The sequence below is a fragment of the Aulonocara sp. 'chitande type north' Nkhata Bay genome, linkage group LG23 (assembly GCF_057382095.1).
Source record: "Aulonocara sp. 'chitande type north' Nkhata Bay isolate Kocher_YH1m ecotype deep benthic linkage group LG23, A_spYH_male_GT1.1, whole genome shotgun sequence".
In the NCBI taxonomy this organism is placed as follows: Eukaryota; Metazoa; Chordata; class Actinopteri; order Cichliformes; family Cichlidae; genus Aulonocara; species Aulonocara sp. 'chitande type north' Nkhata Bay.
Genome location: NC_141365.1, coordinates 44,308,474 through 44,325,907, shown reverse-complemented (window position 1 = coordinate 44,325,907; position 17,434 = coordinate 44,308,474). Strand labels below are relative to the sequence as shown.

General features: G+C 40.2%; 1 protein-coding gene across 2 annotated transcripts; it reads left to right on the top strand.

Moving 5' to 3' along the window:
• The first annotated feature begins 12,938 nt into the window (after window positions 1-12,938).
• LOC147302720 (uncharacterized) lies at window positions 12,939-15,684 on the top strand. 2 transcript variants are annotated; one of them, XM_086284602.1, is made up of 5 exons: window positions 12,939-13,014; window positions 13,210-13,521; window positions 14,808-14,924; window positions 15,178-15,236; window positions 15,532-15,684. In XM_086284602.1, exons 1-5 carry the CDS (start codon window positions 12,939-12,941, stop codon window positions 15,682-15,684), a joined length of 717 nt encoding a protein of 238 aa, XP_086140728.1. The 2 variants fall into 2 exon arrangements, with proteins under 2 accessions (XP_086140728.1, XP_086140729.1); XM_086284603.1 differs by having other exon boundaries at window positions 14,808-14,925; window positions 15,191-15,236.
• The last annotated feature ends 1,750 nt before the right edge of the window (window positions 15,685-17,434 follow it).

Here is a 17,434-nt window from a genome sequence, read left to right as displayed (position 1 = left end):
TACTTACAGGAAACCAGCGCTCAGAGGAGCCGACCGGCCTCACGTTTCACCCACAGACACGAACAGCGTGGAATTATTTTATGTCATAAGAAGAAACATATTCATGTTAACACTCGCCTGCCTCAGCTCCACCTTCCTCCTCCTGCTGCTCTGAACGGAGGATCAACACTTTCACTTTCACTGCTCCTCCCTAAACACAGAGGATGCTGGGACTTGTAGTTTTTACCTTGTGTGATATTTATGGCTGTGACACTAAATCACAGCATGAAAACTTCCTGCAAACATGTCACAGGCGATAAAAGTTTCACATTAAAGGTGAAATTATTTTTCTGTCTCATGTTCAATAAACAGTGAGCTGGGAAAACTGAAGAACAGACTTCAGACGTTCCCTGCAGAGTTTCTGCTGCTCGGTCGTCTGCATGTTGCTGAGACTGAGCTGATGATGAAGCTGTGATGGGTTTATGGCACGTTTGGTTCTGGAGAAGAGTTTTACTGTCGGTGCAGGTGAAATGATCAGAGGTTACAGCCTCTGGTTAAAGTGGAGGCAGCGATCAGGACGGCTGAGCAGCAGAGGTCTCGAGGGTCCTAAAGTGTAAAAGCATCAGTGTTAGTAACACAAAGATCACAGAATGGGATCATCCACACAACACTAACATCTAAATCCACGGCAGGAACTCTTCCAGTGTCCTGAAAAATCTGTGTGCACGATGCTGAGATTAAAATCTGTCTGCTCATCTTAATGCAATATTTACTAAAGTCTGGTAGAAGTTTTACTGATTTCCAGTCCACTTAGCAGACGTGTGGATAGGTGGTGGGTTGTAGAGCAGACTGAAAGCTTTAACTTCATCCTCTGATTAAAAACTCAGACCCACAGATACAGGAAGTATAACCCTGGTGTAAGACAGGAAACAGCAACACGGCAGCCCTCTTTTTCCTCCCATGCTGACCAGTGTCCCAGCAGAAGCTGGGGTTTGTTAGATCCTGTTCGATCCAGAGGAAACAGGCTAAAAGAGTCGATCAGGGGGGATCATGGTTTTATTATGTGCTCGTTATGATTGAAGCTCTGGTTGTGTGTTAGAGACAGAACCTGCAGATTCCTCCACTCTGCCTCCTCCTCTGCAGGAATCAGCCTCTTTGCTGGTTTTATTCACCAACGTGAATAAAATCATCAAACTAATCCAAGTTCATTGTGAAATGCCTGAAAATGGAGGAATAAATCTGTCAGTTACCGTATAAAGTTTGAGTTTGTCAGTGTTTTACACGGAGACGGTCGTCAGATGTTGAATGTTTAGCATGAATGTTCCACATCTGGAGAAACCTTCAAGATTAAAGCCAGTGAAAAGTGAAGAGTTTCTGCAGCAGCCGCACTTCCTGCAAATCTGTTCTTTCAAAATAAAGTGAAGAGTCTAAAATTATATTCACGACAGGTTTAAAGGTGAAGGTGGTCACATGGTTTTAGTGGAATGCCTACGTGGGCGCGTCTGAGTGATTTTGATTCAGATTCGTGCAGCGTGGAGCAGTAAACACTTGTTTTTGTTCATCTGGACTCATGAAGGATTCCAGTTAGCACATTTCCAGCCAATGAAACGTAACTACAGATGAAGACAAACACATTTAAGCTGCCTGACTCTCGAGTGTGGGTGCGTGTTCCCATTTTCAGTCTGTTTTAGTTTTCAGTTTAGAGGAACGCTGCAAACTCACAAAAACTTGTTTCTTGTGAGGTTTTGTTGGCAGACTGATAAAAGCAGCAGCAGCTGGTGTTTGATGAGCAGACGTGTGTTTCCTGTTCTGTAATAATCAGCTTGTTACCATCACATAATGAACTCAGCCGTGACCAATGAGGCCGTCCTTGTGCGGTTCTCTGGCGCTGATTCTGACTGTGACCTTCACCTCTGCAGGGTCGCCTCTGCTCGTGGCTGAGCTCGTGTTTGTCAGGCTGACAAAATAAAAGCTTCTTCATTTCTGTGGCTGAAGAGGAGTCTGCTCTTCTTCACCAACAGGAAGTGAAACATTTCTCACTGATTCTGAAATCTTCACTTGTCTCACAAATTCACAGTAACACACACACACAGTTGTGTTTTCATATCCTTGTGGGGACATCTATTTGACATCATGCTCTCCTCAGCCTTTTACTCTAACCATTAAGACTGAATGCCTAACCCTGACCTGACTGTCCCTGACACTAAAACCACATTCTGAGTCTCAAAAATGTCTTCAAACTTGTGGGGACGGGCATTTTGGTCCCCACAAAGACATGTAAACATGCACACACACAGGTATTAATGACCTCACAGGTTCATGTTTGGGGCTTTTAGCATCTTTGTGTGTCGCTCAGATTTAATTCACTCTTGTTTTGAGGTTTTGTGCCTTTTTGTTTCATTCTTTGTGCGTTTATTTTCTCTTTAAGCCTTTCAGGACTCGTGCTGTTGGCTTTTTCCTGGTGTGTTATTAGTATTTTTCATTTCTAAACTTATTGTAAAAGAAGGACCGATGGAACATTTATGTGAAAATAAACATGATCATTTAATGTTTTTGTCAATCACAGTGTTGGGACTAACGCGTTATTAAGTAACGTGTTACAGTAACTACGTTATTATTGTGGTAACGAGCACGGTAACTAGTTATTATGCCAAAATCAGGAACGCGTTAGTCATTACTGGGATTTAGATAGGCTCGTTACTCGTTACTTCGTGTGGTGGCTGTCGCGGAGATTCCACAGATTCAGTAACATTAGCAAGTGGTGGAAGCCAGCAGGTGGAGGAGGGAAAGGGGGATGCAGAAGGAAAAGAGACCCGAGGCGGCCGCCGGTCCAAGTGTGAACTGAACTTCAGGTAAGAAGTTATGACCTGCAGTCTCTCTGGGTCAGATATGAACCAAGTTTAGGTGGAGTTTATTTTCGTTATTCTGACTTTTTCCGTACTGCATACTAGCTAGCATGACAGAGTTTCTATACAGCTGGGTGGTGCTATGAAGTTAATGATGTTGAACTTTATTTTGTTCATAAGTTATTAGAATTGCCAACCGTCTCATCTGGTATTCAGAGAAAATATTACGCATTTCTTATTGAGGTGAAAAGGAACAGTTTGTCCCGTAATTCAGCTACAATGAAAAAGGCACAAAGCTGGATTTATTCTGTGTCTTTGCTGCACAGCTGCCTCTGATCATTGATCAGCTGATCGTCTCTCTTGTTTGTTTATCTCCCACTTTGCAACAGAAAGAGGAAACCAGCGAAGTTCACGTTAAACAACAGCAGCACGTTTAAGCTTGATCAGCTGTTGTTAGAATTTATTTCATATTAATTTCTAGTATCAGCTGATGTTTGCTGGAGCCACAGCTGCAAAAAAGCTGCTGGTCATGATGTCGGTTTGATTATGTGGTGAGAGGGAAACATGAAGATGAAACCAGGAGATGTCCTTACTGAATCATGAGAGCTGAACAGTGATGGAGAAACAGGTTTACCTTTTAGGTGACATGAATGAGTTGAAGGGAAGTTATGAACTGTTTCTGAGAGACAAATAACACCAGGATCCTTTTTTAGGTAGCTGACAGCTGGTAACTGTGCAGGGGCGGGTCTAGCAAAGTTTTGCCAGGGGGCCCAGGTAGGGCATTAACAGGGAGAGGGGGGCACAAGGAAATACTTTTCTTTCTTATTCTCATTTAAAATGTCTCGCTTTTAAAAAATAATTATCTGAATCTTACAACAAACGATTGATAGATTGATGCATATACACCATCAAGACAGTGAGCATCACTGTCACAACAGCGTTTGTTTTCATTCAAAGGCTTTAGGATTTTTGCTATAATGGTGGGCCGGTCTCTAGTCACAATGCCCAGGCTGATTTTTTTGTCCCAGTCCAGCCCTGTATGCAGCTCATCTGCAGTCTGGTGTTACCTAAATCTTCCTATTCAGAAGGCAGAATTTCCGAGTTCTGAGTACAATCGAAAGCACCACGACTGCAGTTCTTGTGTTGGATGTAAAAGGCGCACATGATGCTGTGACGTAGGCTAGAATCATGGTGGCGGTCAACGGCGGTCCAGGCGTGGGATTTCTCTCGTGGAAATATGCACATTATCTTTTCCTTTCTATTGGTAGGTGGCACAGTGCACTTGTGGCAGGTAAGCAAGCTAGAAGACTGGCAAAGTTATGGAAGCAACACATTAACAAGAGAATTCTGAGTAAAACCAAAGTTACTTTCCCTAGTAACTAGTTACTTTGAAAGTAACGAGTAACTTGAAGTAACTGAGTTACTTTTGATAGAAGTAACTAGTAATGTAACTAAGTTACTAATTTAAAGTAACTTACCCAACACTGGTCAATCATTAAAAATAAATCCTGGTCTTTCATTTTGCTGCTGCATTGTTCACAGAAACACATATTTTCCTGTTTCTTTCTGTTTGTGTGTTTCTGCTTTTGCCTGTTTAGAGCTGCTGAGCAGGAAAACACAGACGAACAAAAACCTCTTTTAAGTAAATGTTTGAGTCACTTTGGGTCTGAACTGTAAAAATCTGCAAACTGAAACAGATTTGAAGGCATCACAGGAACAGCCTCACATTCAAAACATGAAAGAGAGGACTTTTATTTTGAAACACTCAGGAAATGACAGAGGGAAAGTTTTTTAATTAAAACAAATTATTAGTTTATGCATTCTAAGTTCATACAACCACCAAAACTGTGATGATCCTCCTTCTCCCTAAGATGGCAAACTGAAACACAAGTTTCCTTGTGGCTCAGGAAACTAACCACTCCAAGTTGGTGACTTTTGGAGATTTATTTTCCTGGATGATTGAGAATGCATCAAGACGAACACAAAAGGAAGTTCACCGCTTTTAGCAGCTCCCCCCCAGACAAACAAAGAGGCAGTTGGCAGTTAGAAATCAGCAATCATTCACACACCCCCACTCCCCTCCAGAATTCTCAGGTAACAACCTAATTTACATATGAATGACTAGCCAATTTAGCTTCCACTTGGCTGAAGCTAAAGCCTAGCTAAAAGCCTACCAGCCATTTGGCAACTCAGCCCATCACACGTCCACGTCTCTCCTTGTTTCGTCTTTTATTATGAAAGGGTTGTGTTTCCATGTTCAGTGTGTTTCATTTTGCTTCCCCTGTGGTGTCAGGTTCATTTGTGTCAGCTGTGTTTCCACTTCCCTCCTTTCTCTTCTGTGTATTTAAGTCCGCTGTCTTCCTCTGGGCAGTGTTGGTGCGTTTTCCTCCGTTCACGTTATTCCGGGTTTCAGGTTATCTCCTGATTCTGTTTAGGTCCATGTTCATGTTCATGTTTTTTCATCAGAGTTTCTCGCATGCACCTCCTCGGATTCATGTTCATGTTTTTCTTGTCATAGTTGTCATAGTCATACCGAGTTATTCCCAGGATAGGTTTTAGTTTTAGTTTCCGCCCCTGTTTGCTGGGCCTTGTTTTGTGTTCGTGTTTTTCAACCTAATAAATGGTTTGTTTTTTTGTTAAGATTCAGTTCCATCTCTCCCTTGTCTGCTTCTGGGTTCATATTGCAATCACATCAGCCACAGTGACAATAAACTTATTTTGATTTTTAACTTTCTTTATTTTTTCAACAATATTATGTATATATAAACATTTTGCATCTTACAATATAAAGCCTGGATCCTGCACATATTGCACTTTGAACTTGAACTGTGTTGTCTGTTTATTGGAGATTGTACTACTTGAATTCATTATCCTGGTGATATAACACATTAATTATCCATTTGGAATCAATATAGTATATAATACAGTATCTGTCTATCCATCTATATAGCTATTGAATTGAACTGGAGTGAATGGAAGAGAATTAAATAATGGATTTCATGTTCATGTTTATCTATGTTGTAACAGTGACGACTTGAGACATCTGTTTGGCACTATATGAAGAGAATTAAATAAAATTTAAATAAAAATGATATTAACTGTATTTATACATTTTATATTTTTGGATGAGACACTGTCAGTGTGCTGTTATATAACTCAGGTATTTTTAAGGCCTGACTGGTGGCATTGGTGCCCATTGCTTTACTGTGCTGTTGGATGTGTATGTGGGCTATCCCTTGTACCTGACATTTGATTGGGCATCACTGTGTTGCTATGGTATGATCCTGGTAGTTGTTGTTAATAAAACAATAACAAATTCAAATTCAAACATTGCTGCATTCTTCTGTCACTGAGGATTCGAAACCTGCACTCAGTCTCCTCATTACTTTGGTATTGAACAGACAAACTTTGGAGCTCCTGCAAACTTTATTCACAAACTGCAAATATTTTACACAAATCTGCGACTGACAACAAGCACAGAGACTTCAAACAATCACTGAAGTAAGCACTGAAAGATTTACTTTAAAACAATAATGATTAAGACCTTTTTCGTAAGGTTGTTTTCCCTTGATTGCCAGCTGTTACTGTTTTTATCTTCATATCTTTCATATTTGTCCACCTAAACAATGCTTTAATGATAAAGTTTGAGAAGTTTGATATGAATTTATCCAACTGACTTGAAAATGAAACTGACAACTGTCCTGTAATCTTACACAGAGAAACCAAATCGTGCGTCTTTGCCTTGACAGACGCCTAAAATGGCTCGAGCTGTGGTAAGTTACCCTTCACTGTGTCTGTTTCTAAACATTAAATCGTGTGAATTTTTAAAGAAAAATCCAACAACAACAATAATAATATGTAACAGAGCAAAACGTCAGATGACTTAAATGTTCCTCTGCAACACAAAGTCAAAGTCTGCCTCCTCCACAGGCAAAGGAGAAGCTCCCACGCTCATCCAGTGCAGACCGTTGTGCTCTGGACAATGAAGTTCCCGCTTTCATGTTCCGACCTATCAGCGCACCTGCATGTGAGCTCCTAAGTCCACCACCTGCTGATGCCAGCCTTCAGTCGAAGGACACAGACAAGATCATGCATCCAGATTTGAAAAATGATCATTCATCCCTGGATGATGACGTGACATTTTTCATGTGTCCTAGCGATGTTCCTCTGCCTCCGAGACCTCCACCCACTGCAGAGGTAGGTCTCTGCAGAAAGCGCAGATATTCTACTGCTTTTTCTGTTAATGATGAAGAGGAACATTTGATGCCTAAACGCATGAGGCTGATGAGTTCTGATGTTCCAGTTTCTTCAAATCCTCCACCTGCTGATGCCAGCTTTCATGCAAAGGACACAGACAAGATCATTAATCCAGATTTGAAAAACGATCGTTCATCCCTGGATGGTGAAGTGACATTTTTCATGTGTCCTACTGATGTTCCTCTTCCTCCGAGACCTCCACCCACTGCAGAGGTAGGTCTCTGCAGAAAGCGCAGGTATTCTACTGCTTTTTCTGTTAATGATGAAGAGGAACATTTGATGCCCAAACGCATGAGGCTGATGAGTTGGGATGTCTCCAAGTCTCCAGCTGCTGAGAAGGAGTATGTTTGCTTTACGTGTCCTGAAGACAAGAGGTCTGAGTTACCTCTCAGCTCCCTCCAAGGCCATCCACCATCACAGGTCAATAATAATGACACTGACCAGTGTACCATTCTGCTGCCTCCTGAAATCCCAGTACCTCCAAGTCCTGCCCCTGTTGGAGTTCTAGAAACTGTTGATTTTCCTTTTGTTGATAATTAAATACATGTTTGTGGTAATAAATACATTTTTGAGCAAATACATGTTGAGATGATTTGGTTGATTATGATGGTTATAATTATCCAAACAGTATTATTCCTAATAAGATCTTTACTTTTTATACTTATTTTCTCCATGAACTATTTTGATGTCTATTTTGAAGATCCACTCATATCATGACAGTATGCTTATTCTCAGTAGAGTGTATAGCCACATGTGAACAAATAATAAATTAAAGTCACTCATTAACAACTTACCACATACGCCGGAGCTGAATTCAAGATGTAAGCAGACGTTTCACAGATATCTTGGTTGTCTTTCCATTTCCTACACTAACAGTATCCTGAGAATTGGCTTATAGAGCTGATATAAAGGTGAAATTTGATGACTTAATCGAAGCATCATCAGCTTAAATGCAAATGAATCCACTGTACTTGAGGTAACCTAACACTGACCATGAACGCCACAATCACTGTGCGCCAGTCCAACACAGTGCTTTACTGTGAACTCACCACAGTACTGCAAACTAAAGTGTTTATCTTCCAGTCCAATCCAATCCATCTTTATTGAGAAAGCACTTTAAAAAACCCAGGACAAAACCAAAGTGCTGTACAGTAAATGAGTTAAGAACAATAGAATAAAACATAACAGTAAAAAAATAAAACACATAATACATAAAAAATGTAAACAGCCCTATATTTCAAAACAAGATAAAACAGCAAAAATAAACTAAAAAACTCAAACTAAAAACCAACATCTTACAAGGTGTCAAAGGTCAGGGTGAAGAGATGAGTTTTCAGGAGTGATTTAAGAACAGGCAGAGAAGAAGCCTGTCTAATCTCTAAAGGCAGATCGTGTCACAGTTTCAGAGATGCTGCAGCAAAAGCACGATGTCCTCTAAGTTTACGCTCAGTCCTGGGAACATTCAGGAACAGCTGATCAGCTGACCTGAGACAGCGGGTGGGTTTATAAGACTGTGGCAGCTCAGAGAGTTAAGATGCAGCTAGGTCATGGAGAGCTTTAAGAGACATTAATACCAATAAGCTGCTAACATGATGTTGTATTTTATTTACATGTCTGTTTTAGCACTTTAACATTTGCATCTGTCTAACTGGCTAACCATGCAAGACTATTGTAAGCATTGCTCTGTAATAGTGCGACATTTTGGACCCCAGGAGGTCCTTCTGTATCTGCACGATGTTTGACCTGCAGTCTTTATAGCCGCCTATGTATATTCTTTTAAACCTTTTTATTGTTTTTAAATGATAGTTACGGACCAAATGTTAAACTATATAGTTGAATATATAGTTAAAGTGTTTCTCTAGATACAGAGAAAGGTTTTACATCAAAAGGTCATCTGTCTGCATATAAAACAGAAGCTTTCATGCAGATGCACTTCCTGTTTAGAGACTTTGAGGTTTAGGTAGTGACGGGGGTGATTTACTGAGCGTGTAAGTTTTCCTCCTGTCAACACACTCTACAATGCCGCCCACATGCCACTCCTGTCCAGTCTTGAAAGCAAAACATGTATGTATAGTATAAAATGGTGAAATGCTGATTTCCATGTTTCAATTGAATCACTTGATTGTAATCAATTGATTGCAGAGACTTTTGTCAAGACCCTATAGAATCAGAAGTCCCGTGAACATGCACTAATAAAAGCTGCAGTTGTAATAGGGGATAAAGTGGTGTGCACAATGTGTGTTTGGATAAGATGTCAGTAATGCATTCACATTAAAATCACAGGGTTTCTTTCTTTTTCTTACATATCATGTAAAAAAAACACTCCTGCAACATTTTTTCTCTGCCACAGATTTAGGAGAGGAAGAGTCCAGCATTTCAACACCTGTGCAAATGTTAGTTTATTTGATAGGTGCATCAGTAGTAATTATTTAAATTAGAGTTTTCAGCAGTGTTGTTGTATTTACAGCAAAGTGCCTGCAAAGTGTAAAAACTAATTAACTGATGATACTAGACCCTTAAAAGAGATAAACACCACTAGTCAAGTCATAATGGCTACTTACAAATACATAACCACTCAACACAACCCACACAGTGATCTAATGCACAAAAACAAAGGAGACTTAAACTGGCTGAATCAATTACTGTAAAGAAAACATGGAGGAAGGCTTCCTGTGGCGTCTGGCTGCAGTATGGGTCATAAACCTGCCTCCTGCATTACAGCAGACAGGTCAGGGGTCAAATGAAAAGCAAAATGTTTACCTCAGATTAGGGATGCACCGATACCACTTTTTTGGAAACGAGTACGAGTACGAGTACGAGTACTTGCATTTCAGTACTCGCCGATACCGAGTACTTAATAAAAACATGATTTAAATTTACAGGTAACAGCTTTAGTCCTATAATTTAACAACAAAAAAACAAGGGACTGGTTTGGAATTAAGAACATTTATTTAAAATAAAAGCATGTTGTATGCAACATATTACAGAATAAATAATTATAAAAAAAATTTAAACAGTGACAGTGCAACTCAAGTATTTTTCAGTTTATTTTAAACTCTGCCGCTTTGGTCAACACAAGGGGCATTAATAAACATCTTTGCCATTTAGTGCACAATATGTGAATAAACTAACAACATCCACTGACATAGAACTGTGGCAGTCAGTGCAGCTGAGGTAGGTATTAACATCAAGTCTAAGATGACTCACTAAATGGAGAGAAACAGTGAGTGGCAGGGTTTTTTAAGAAAAGTAGCTTTTCTGCATCATCAGCAGTCAGACTGTTTCTGTTTTCATCTATAATGTGTGACACTGAGCTAAAAAGCCTTTCACTGTCCACACTGCTACATGGGGCTGAGAGCTATTTACAGGCTATTTTAGCCAAAGTGGGGAACCTGATTTTGTTGACACCCCAGTACTTCAGAGGACTGTCTTCACGAGGGCTTGGGGCCTCTCCGAGGTATGTGTCGAGCTCAATGGCAGCACCTGCTGCCAGCGGCAGCCTGGGCCTTGAGGAACAGTTTAGCAGGAGGTTCTGCAGCTTCTGCCCGACTCCCCTCTGCCTCACCTCTAGAAGCTCCTGCTTCAGGTGCAGCTTGGCCTCTGGAGCAGTGGAGAAGAAGCGCTCTTTATACCTGCACAAAATTCATAAATGTATTAATATGTGGAAAAACAGGACTGATGTCATGTAATACGTGCTCTTCCAGCGTGTCTGTATGTCCTGCTGCAGTCTCTTTATTGGCTGGTTGAGCTGTCCCTGAATGTCCTCGAGGCGGGAGTAGGCTAAGGCGTTTAAAATGTTTAAAATGCCCAACTATTTTCCGTCCCACTGCTTTAGCATCAGCTATGCTCCTCTGTGCTAATAAGCGTGGGTAAATAAGCGTGGGCAAACTCTTTGTACTCGTTGTCGTGTTGGGATTTTAGGTGCTTGATTAAATTACTTGTGTTAAATGCGCTACCTTTAGAGCCTCCTCTGGACAATTTCGCACAATTTGCAGTCCGCCTTTGTTTTCGTGTCTTCGTTCACTTTGAAATAGTTCCACACGGCTGACTTGTCTCGCCTCGCTTTCTCCCAGCTCTGAGATGCAGCCGGGGCCTGTGGGGCGGGCACTCGGCGCCTGTGATTAACCCCTTACATGCCGCTCAAACATAGACAGGTCTCAGACCGTGGTATCAGTCCTCGGTATCGGGGAACGTTTAACGAGTACTTTAGAAAATGTGGTATCGAGGCCGATACCAGATACCGGTATCGGTGCAACCCTACCTCAGATTAAATATTTCCCAAAGTAAATTGGACTGAACTGGCCAGTTAAATACACGAGGGGATAAGAATAGAAAAAAAATATCTAAAAACAAAGAATGAAAACCAACTATTAATTTAATACTTAAGTCTGTGAAGGTTCTCAGTCATCCAGGTCATCGTAGTCTAAGGAGCTTGGAAGGAAAAGCGTCTGGACTTCTTGAGTTGCTTGAAGACGTTTCACCTCTCATCCGAGAAGCTTCTTCAGTTCTAAGGGTCAATGGTGGGGAGTCCCAGACTTAAAACCAGTGGGAGTTTCCCCCCAAAGAGGGACAAAGGACCCCTGATGATCCTCTACCTAATCACATGAGCCAAGGTGTGAAAGCGGGTGTGGGTCCTAATCAGCCAGGGTTTTGGGTGAGCTCATTGTGAAACCTGGCCCCACCTTATCATGTGATTTCCTGAGGTCAGATGGCCCAGGATGTAAATGGTCTGAGATCCCTTCCCAGACGCCTTAACGTCCAATGAAAACAACACATCATTTTCTCTCCAGTTACCCTCAGCAGTCCAACAGACCTCCAGCACCAGTAAAACATTAACCAGAAATTGTTTATGGGACATGTGTCGTTATTTATGTTTGTGGAAATGTGCATTAAAATTAAAATAAAGATGCTGGTGTCTGACGTTACTGACTTCCCAATTGTGTGGCTTCTGGTGTGGCCTTCACAATTCAATTTTCAATTCAATTTTATTTGCACAGCGACAAATCACAACAATATAAAGTCGCCTCAAGGCGCTTTATATTGTAAGGCAGACCCTACAATAATACATACAGAGAAAAAGCCCAACAATCATATGACTCCCTATGAGTGAGCAGTCTGGAGACAGTGGGAAGGAAAAACTCCCTTTTAACAGGAAGAAACCTCCAGCAGAACCAGGCTCAGGGAGGAGCGGGGCCATCTACTGCGACTGGTTGGGATGAGAGAAGGAAGACAGGATAAAGACACGCTGTGGAAGAGAGACAGAGGTTAATAACAGGTATGATTCAATGCAGAGAGCTGCATTAACACACAGTGAGTAGGAAAGGTGACTGAAGAAGAAATACGCATTGCATCATGGGAATCCCTCAGCCACATACACCTGTTGCACTACACAACAAATGCAAGCATGTCAGTTTTATTCATTTTATGCTCATCTTCGTACAAATTTTAAAGGTAATGCAGTCAAAACTTTGTAAGTATCTGAGTGATTGGATGAAGCGGTTTGATGACGTAACACGCTATTTTAGTTTAAAATGCTTATAATGTTATGATAAATGGTAGTTTTGTTGTTACTTTTACAATATTATCCATCCTTCAGTTTCAGCGAACATGACAGTTAGCAGTGTAATAATTCCTCTGTGATAAAGAAAAATTAGCTTGTTTTCTTTTTGTGTGGGAGCTCGCACAGTGTTTCAACTTTACAGCCTTTTAATATGAAAGTCCTGTCAGTACACTTCCTTTTTACATCATTTCACACTTGCCCCGTGAAGGGCAACAGTCTGACGTCTGCTTAGCCAGGAGAGCTTCAGCTTGTTTCTTTCCGCACATCTTCCTCTTCACTGTCGGTGGCTCACAGACATGTTAACAAGCATGGACGTATCAAAACTTTGCTTGATTTTGCTGTTACCACTAGCTGTGTCCCATGATGCTGAAGGTAATACAAGGAAACTATTTTCATTATGCATTATTAATATTTTTAAATTTATAACCTCCTTGCTTTTAGTTTAAACTAAACACATTATTATGGGATTAAAAAGATGGTTTAACATTCACAAAATATAGAAACTAAAGTCCTCTCTGACACAGGCTGAATCTTGTATTTACCGTATTTTGCTGTCCCTGTTTACAGAGACTGTTGTGAAGACAGTCAGGAGAGAACACGATGTCACTCGGATTTGCAACAAGGAAAGTCAGACTACTATTGTTTTGATTATCTGTAAGATCAAAAGACAGAGGGACACAGGAGGAGAGTGTCATCTGCTGTATCGACACGGAGAGAACGTTACTCAGGAATGTGACCCCAGGTTCTCAATAACAAAAGAAAATCAGACTGCCTTTCTGGAGCTGACCAGTTTAACACCAGCTGATAGTGGGAACTTCACCTGTGAGTGTACAAACACTGAAGGGACATATATTGTCCATATCAGTGTCACTGTGGAAGGTAAATGCATTTTAGTTTCTTTATCTGACACAGTTATTCAGCACTGTGTTAGCATTGTATTGACCTGCTTATGTGTTTTTTATTCTTGTAATTTGTTCATTTCTTTTCTTCTTATTTTCACTTACAGCAGTTTAAATACTCTCACTGACTCATTTATCAGGTACATCTTTGAACCGAGTTGGACCACCTTCAGCCATCAAACATGTCTTCATTTTTTGTGGCACAACAAGGCGCTAAAAACATTCCTCAAAGATTCTCAAGACATATTGAAATTACATCATCACACAGTTGCTGCAGATTCGTCAGCTGCTCTTACTTGAAGCAAACTTTCCGTTCCACCACATCCCAAAGGTGCTCTGCTGGATTGAGATCTGGTGACTGCGCAGGCCGTACATGATTTGAGCGCCGTGACATGGTGTGGTATCCTGCTGGAAGCAGCCATCAGACGATGGGTATTTTTTGGGCATAAAGACATGAATGTGGTCAGCAACAACCTTCAGGCAGGCTGTGGTGTTTAAATGATGCTCAGTGGTTACTACAGGGTCCAAAGTTTGCAAAGAAAGTCCCCCACAGAGCATTACACCACCAGCAGTCTGAACTGTTAGAAATCAACTCATCAGGCAAGGCATCGTTTTTTTAGTCTTCTGTTGTCCAGACTTGCAAACTGTAGCCTCAGCTTGCTGTTGTTAGAGGACAGCAGTGATATCCAGTGTGGTCCGCTCTGCCTCAAGGTTTGATGTGTAAACAGCATTTTTACCCAGAGAATCACAGCTCACTGGATATTTTCTATTTTTCAGACCATTGTCTGTGAACAGAGATGATTGTGTGGGAAAATCCCAGCAGATCAGCAGTTTGTGAAGCACTGGGACCAGTAACATGTGCCATGTTGCTCTGTTTGAGCATTGATTTGCTGACATTTTATTATTTTATTAACCTTTATTTAACCAGGAAGATGAAGCTGACATGTGATTGACAAATGAAATGAACACTGAAATATTTGTGTTACACCCTGAACAGGTATACCTCATAAAGTGGCCAGTGAATGTATATAAGCAGTTGGACCAATTTCAGTTCATAGTAATATTCAGAAAAGATGCAAAAGAAGAAGAAGAAGACAAAAGAAAAGAGCACAGTGACAATATTTAAAGCTCTGTGGTTATAAAACTGGGGTTTCATTACTTCACTCAGAGTTTCAGTAGACGTAAACTGTGTTTGATTTGTGTTTTGATTTCCAGGAAATGAAAGTAAATGATTTTACGGACAAATGCATCTTTTCAATGATTTAGACACAAACGAGGCGCACACTTCAGCAGACAAATCTTTTTCCGTTTATCTGCCCGGTGTTGTGATCATCTTTATAACTGGAGTTATCGTGGGATTTATCTACTGGAGGAAAAGTAATGGGTGAGACTATTTTTGCTGTAGTAATTCAAAGATGATATAGATGTAGAGAAAGTAAAAGGAAACATCACATTTCAATAAATGAGAATTCGCTGTATGTTAAACATCATGTCTAGAATGAACACTTTTTATCCTTCCAAAAATAATTATCATTATTAAGAGAGAAGATAATATAAATGTAGATGTTCTTACTTGATTTTTCTCTGTTTGAATGTGAATAGTGTTACACTAATGCTGACATCCTTTCTTATCAACGTGGCTGCTTAAGGTCAGGAACATCTGGAGTGTCTGTACCTGAAAATCCCAACGGTTTGGTGAGCAATTTATTGCTACGATCTACAGCAGCTAGTTAAAAGTTTGCCAGTAAACATAAAACATGTACATTTATGTTTTAGGATGTTAACTACTTATATAGATAATTACAGATTAGTGTTATAATACTATTAGTGCCAACTTCAGTGTCCTTTATTTTGTGAAGAAGCTCTTACAGAAATGAGCAGAAACATTAAATAATCCAGGCAACAGATGGAGAGATTTAAAGATCAATAGAGTGTGTGGGTAGACCGGGTTGAACTTGATTAATACCTAAAATATTTCACTTTTCTAAAGGATGACGATGAGCCAGATCAGCCCTATACAAACCTTCAGCAGCCATCGAGTGATTCCTACCAGACTCTCATCTCAGTGAACCATCAACACGACAACAAGACACGCTCAGCAAGAAGCACAGGAACTGTGGGAGTGGATAATAAAGCTCTATGAAACATTTTAAAGTATATAAAACTTTAGGTGACATACTAATATAATAATATTCATATATTAAAATAAACGTCCATCTTTTCACACTGGATAGTTGTTTCCCAGTAATGGAGACCATTCAGTCATAATACTCCAACTCAGGCTCTCAGATTTAATACAATACAAACACAATAAACTGTGGCAAACATGACTCTTTGTATCAGACTAGTTTTGTTTTTTAACAAACATCTCATCATAATTTGAACACAATGTCCATCCAGATAAACAGAGAGATCAGTCTGGCTTAAACAATGTTGGTGGTTTACCTTCTACTGTCCTTCCACTTTTATGCACTTCTATTTTAGACATAGTAAAAGTTTCAGTGTAGACACAAGAGGTGAAATAAGGAGGGTGCAAGTCTTCCTGCTTTCACTATAGTCTACCTCACACTGTCAGCCACAGTTACTTCCTCACCAGCATGACTGCACGGAAACTCTGCTTTCTCCTGCTTCTGCTTGTGGTTTTTAGCAGTGAAGGTAAATATATATAATTAAAAAAGAAAAGCTGTAAAGCCAGGTGTTTAAGAAGAAAGCTTTAGTTAGGTTAGTGAAATAATATATGTGATTGATTTTCCCACAACAACAAATATATAGAAACTATAATCCCGATTTTGTTTCATTTTAACTGGAACAATTTATAGAGACTCTTGTGAAGACAATTGGAAAGAAACCCGATTCCACTCAAATATGCAGCAAAACAACTCTGAATATTACTGTGATGATACTGTGTGAGATCAGCACAGAGAGGAGCCGAGGAGAACAGTGTCGTCTGCTCTATCGTTACGACCGAGGCTTTATTCATGGCTGTGACTCCAGGTTCACACTGATCAAAGAAAATGAGACTGTGTTTCTCCACCTGCTCAACTTAACATCTGAAGACAGTGGGAACTACACCTGTGAGTGTGTATTTCGTGGTGGATTGTATGTTCTCCATCTCAGTGTGACTGTGAGAGGTAAAAACATTTTCTATTTATACCCACACCGCAGATTCAAGGTGGATGTTTGGAACTGCGTTAACACTTTCTTTTCTGTCATACATGGTTTGAGGTCGTCATTCCCGCCTGCAGCGGATTAATGAAAGGTTTCAGTCAGGAGATGAACATCTGGAATGTTTTTAAGCTGTTCTTCTGGCTAATTTGTTTAAAATTTCATTATAAAACTGCTCCAATCACAACTTTGGTGTTATTTCATCAGTGAAATGTTTGAATGATGCAATTGTAACTCTAATGTAATGAAAAGATAAACATGTTTTCCACTTTAATATAACAGGTTAATGCAAATTTTGTGACTTTTCATGTTTTCAAAATGAAGTTTTTTTGTTGTGTGTGGCAACATTCAACAGACGATGGAGATTCTTCTGGCATGAAGTTCATGGCTACAGTTCCCATCATTTCTGCTGCTGCTTCACTCATCAGTGTGGCTGTGATAACCTGTGGTTACAGCCTGAGGAGAAATCCTCGCAGGTGAAAACTTTTACTGACGCACTTAAACTCATGAAATGACCCTTTGAAATCACTTGAGCACATTACTGCATACAGCAGCCACTGTGGTGTTCAAAGTATCTCATAGGTTCTTTTAAAACACCACACATTAGTTGTAGACATAGCTAGTCTTGTTTTTGAGGTATTTTTCACCCCATGACCTCTGATGTTTTTATCCTAACAGAGAAAACAGATCAGGTCTAACTAACTTAACAGGATCTGAAACTCGCCAGA

Bases quoted from the DNA above. Each gene is read 5' to 3' on its own strand.
- LOC147302720 (XM_086284602.1), top strand. From the start codon at position 12,939: ATGTTAACAAGCATGGACGTATCAAAACTTTGCTTGATTTTGCTGTTA. The intron at 14,925-15,177 runs GGTGAGACTATT...TTTCTTATCAAC, and splicing joins CTACTGGAGGAAAAGTAATG to GTGGCTGCTTAAGGTCAGGA. The intron at 15,237-15,531 runs GTGAGCAATTTA...ACTTTTCTAAAG, and splicing joins CTGAAAATCCCAACGGTTTG to GATGACGATGAGCCAGATCA.